A 352-nucleotide genomic window follows, 5' to 3' on the forward strand; every position below is an offset into this window, starting at 1 on the left:
GGGTGGAGGTGGGGACCTGGGTCAGGCATGGGGAGGTGGGAGGGCAGCAGAAGGGAGACATGATCGGTTAGAGCTGACCCCCCGATGAGACTGGGACCCTAACTAGTGTGCCCTTCCCTGCAGTTGCCCCCCGGATCGTAGTTGACCCTAAGCCCACGACCACAGATATTGGCTCTGATGTGACCCTCACGTGTGTCTGGGTAGGGAATCCTCCCCTCACCCTCACCTGGACCAAAAAGGATTCAAACATGGTAAGAGGCCTGCTGCCTGCCTTGAGTGCTGGGGTGGGGTGGGGAAGGGCTCTGCCGAGGGTGGGGAGCGGGGCTGGGGCAAGGGAGGGGCAGCCCTGCCC

General features: G+C 63.1%; 1 protein-coding gene across 1 annotated transcript in view; it reads left to right on the plus strand.

Moving 5' to 3' along the window:
• KIRREL1 (kirre like nephrin family adhesion molecule 1) overlaps positions 1 to 352 on the plus strand; it is a 113221-nt gene that overhangs the window by 98956 nt on the left and 13913 nt on the right. Inside the window, exon 22 of the mRNA XM_077751485.1 lies at positions 124 to 251. Coding sequence (XP_077607611.1) covers positions 124 to 251 — 128 coding nt within the window. The remainder of the gene's footprint in view (positions 1 to 123; positions 252 to 352) is intronic.

This window comes from Crocuta crocuta, unplaced genomic scaffold (assembly GCF_008692635.1).
Source record: "Crocuta crocuta isolate KB4526 unplaced genomic scaffold, BGI_CrCroc_1.0 scaffold494, whole genome shotgun sequence".
Taxonomy (NCBI): Eukaryota; Metazoa; Chordata; class Mammalia; order Carnivora; family Hyaenidae; genus Crocuta; species Crocuta crocuta.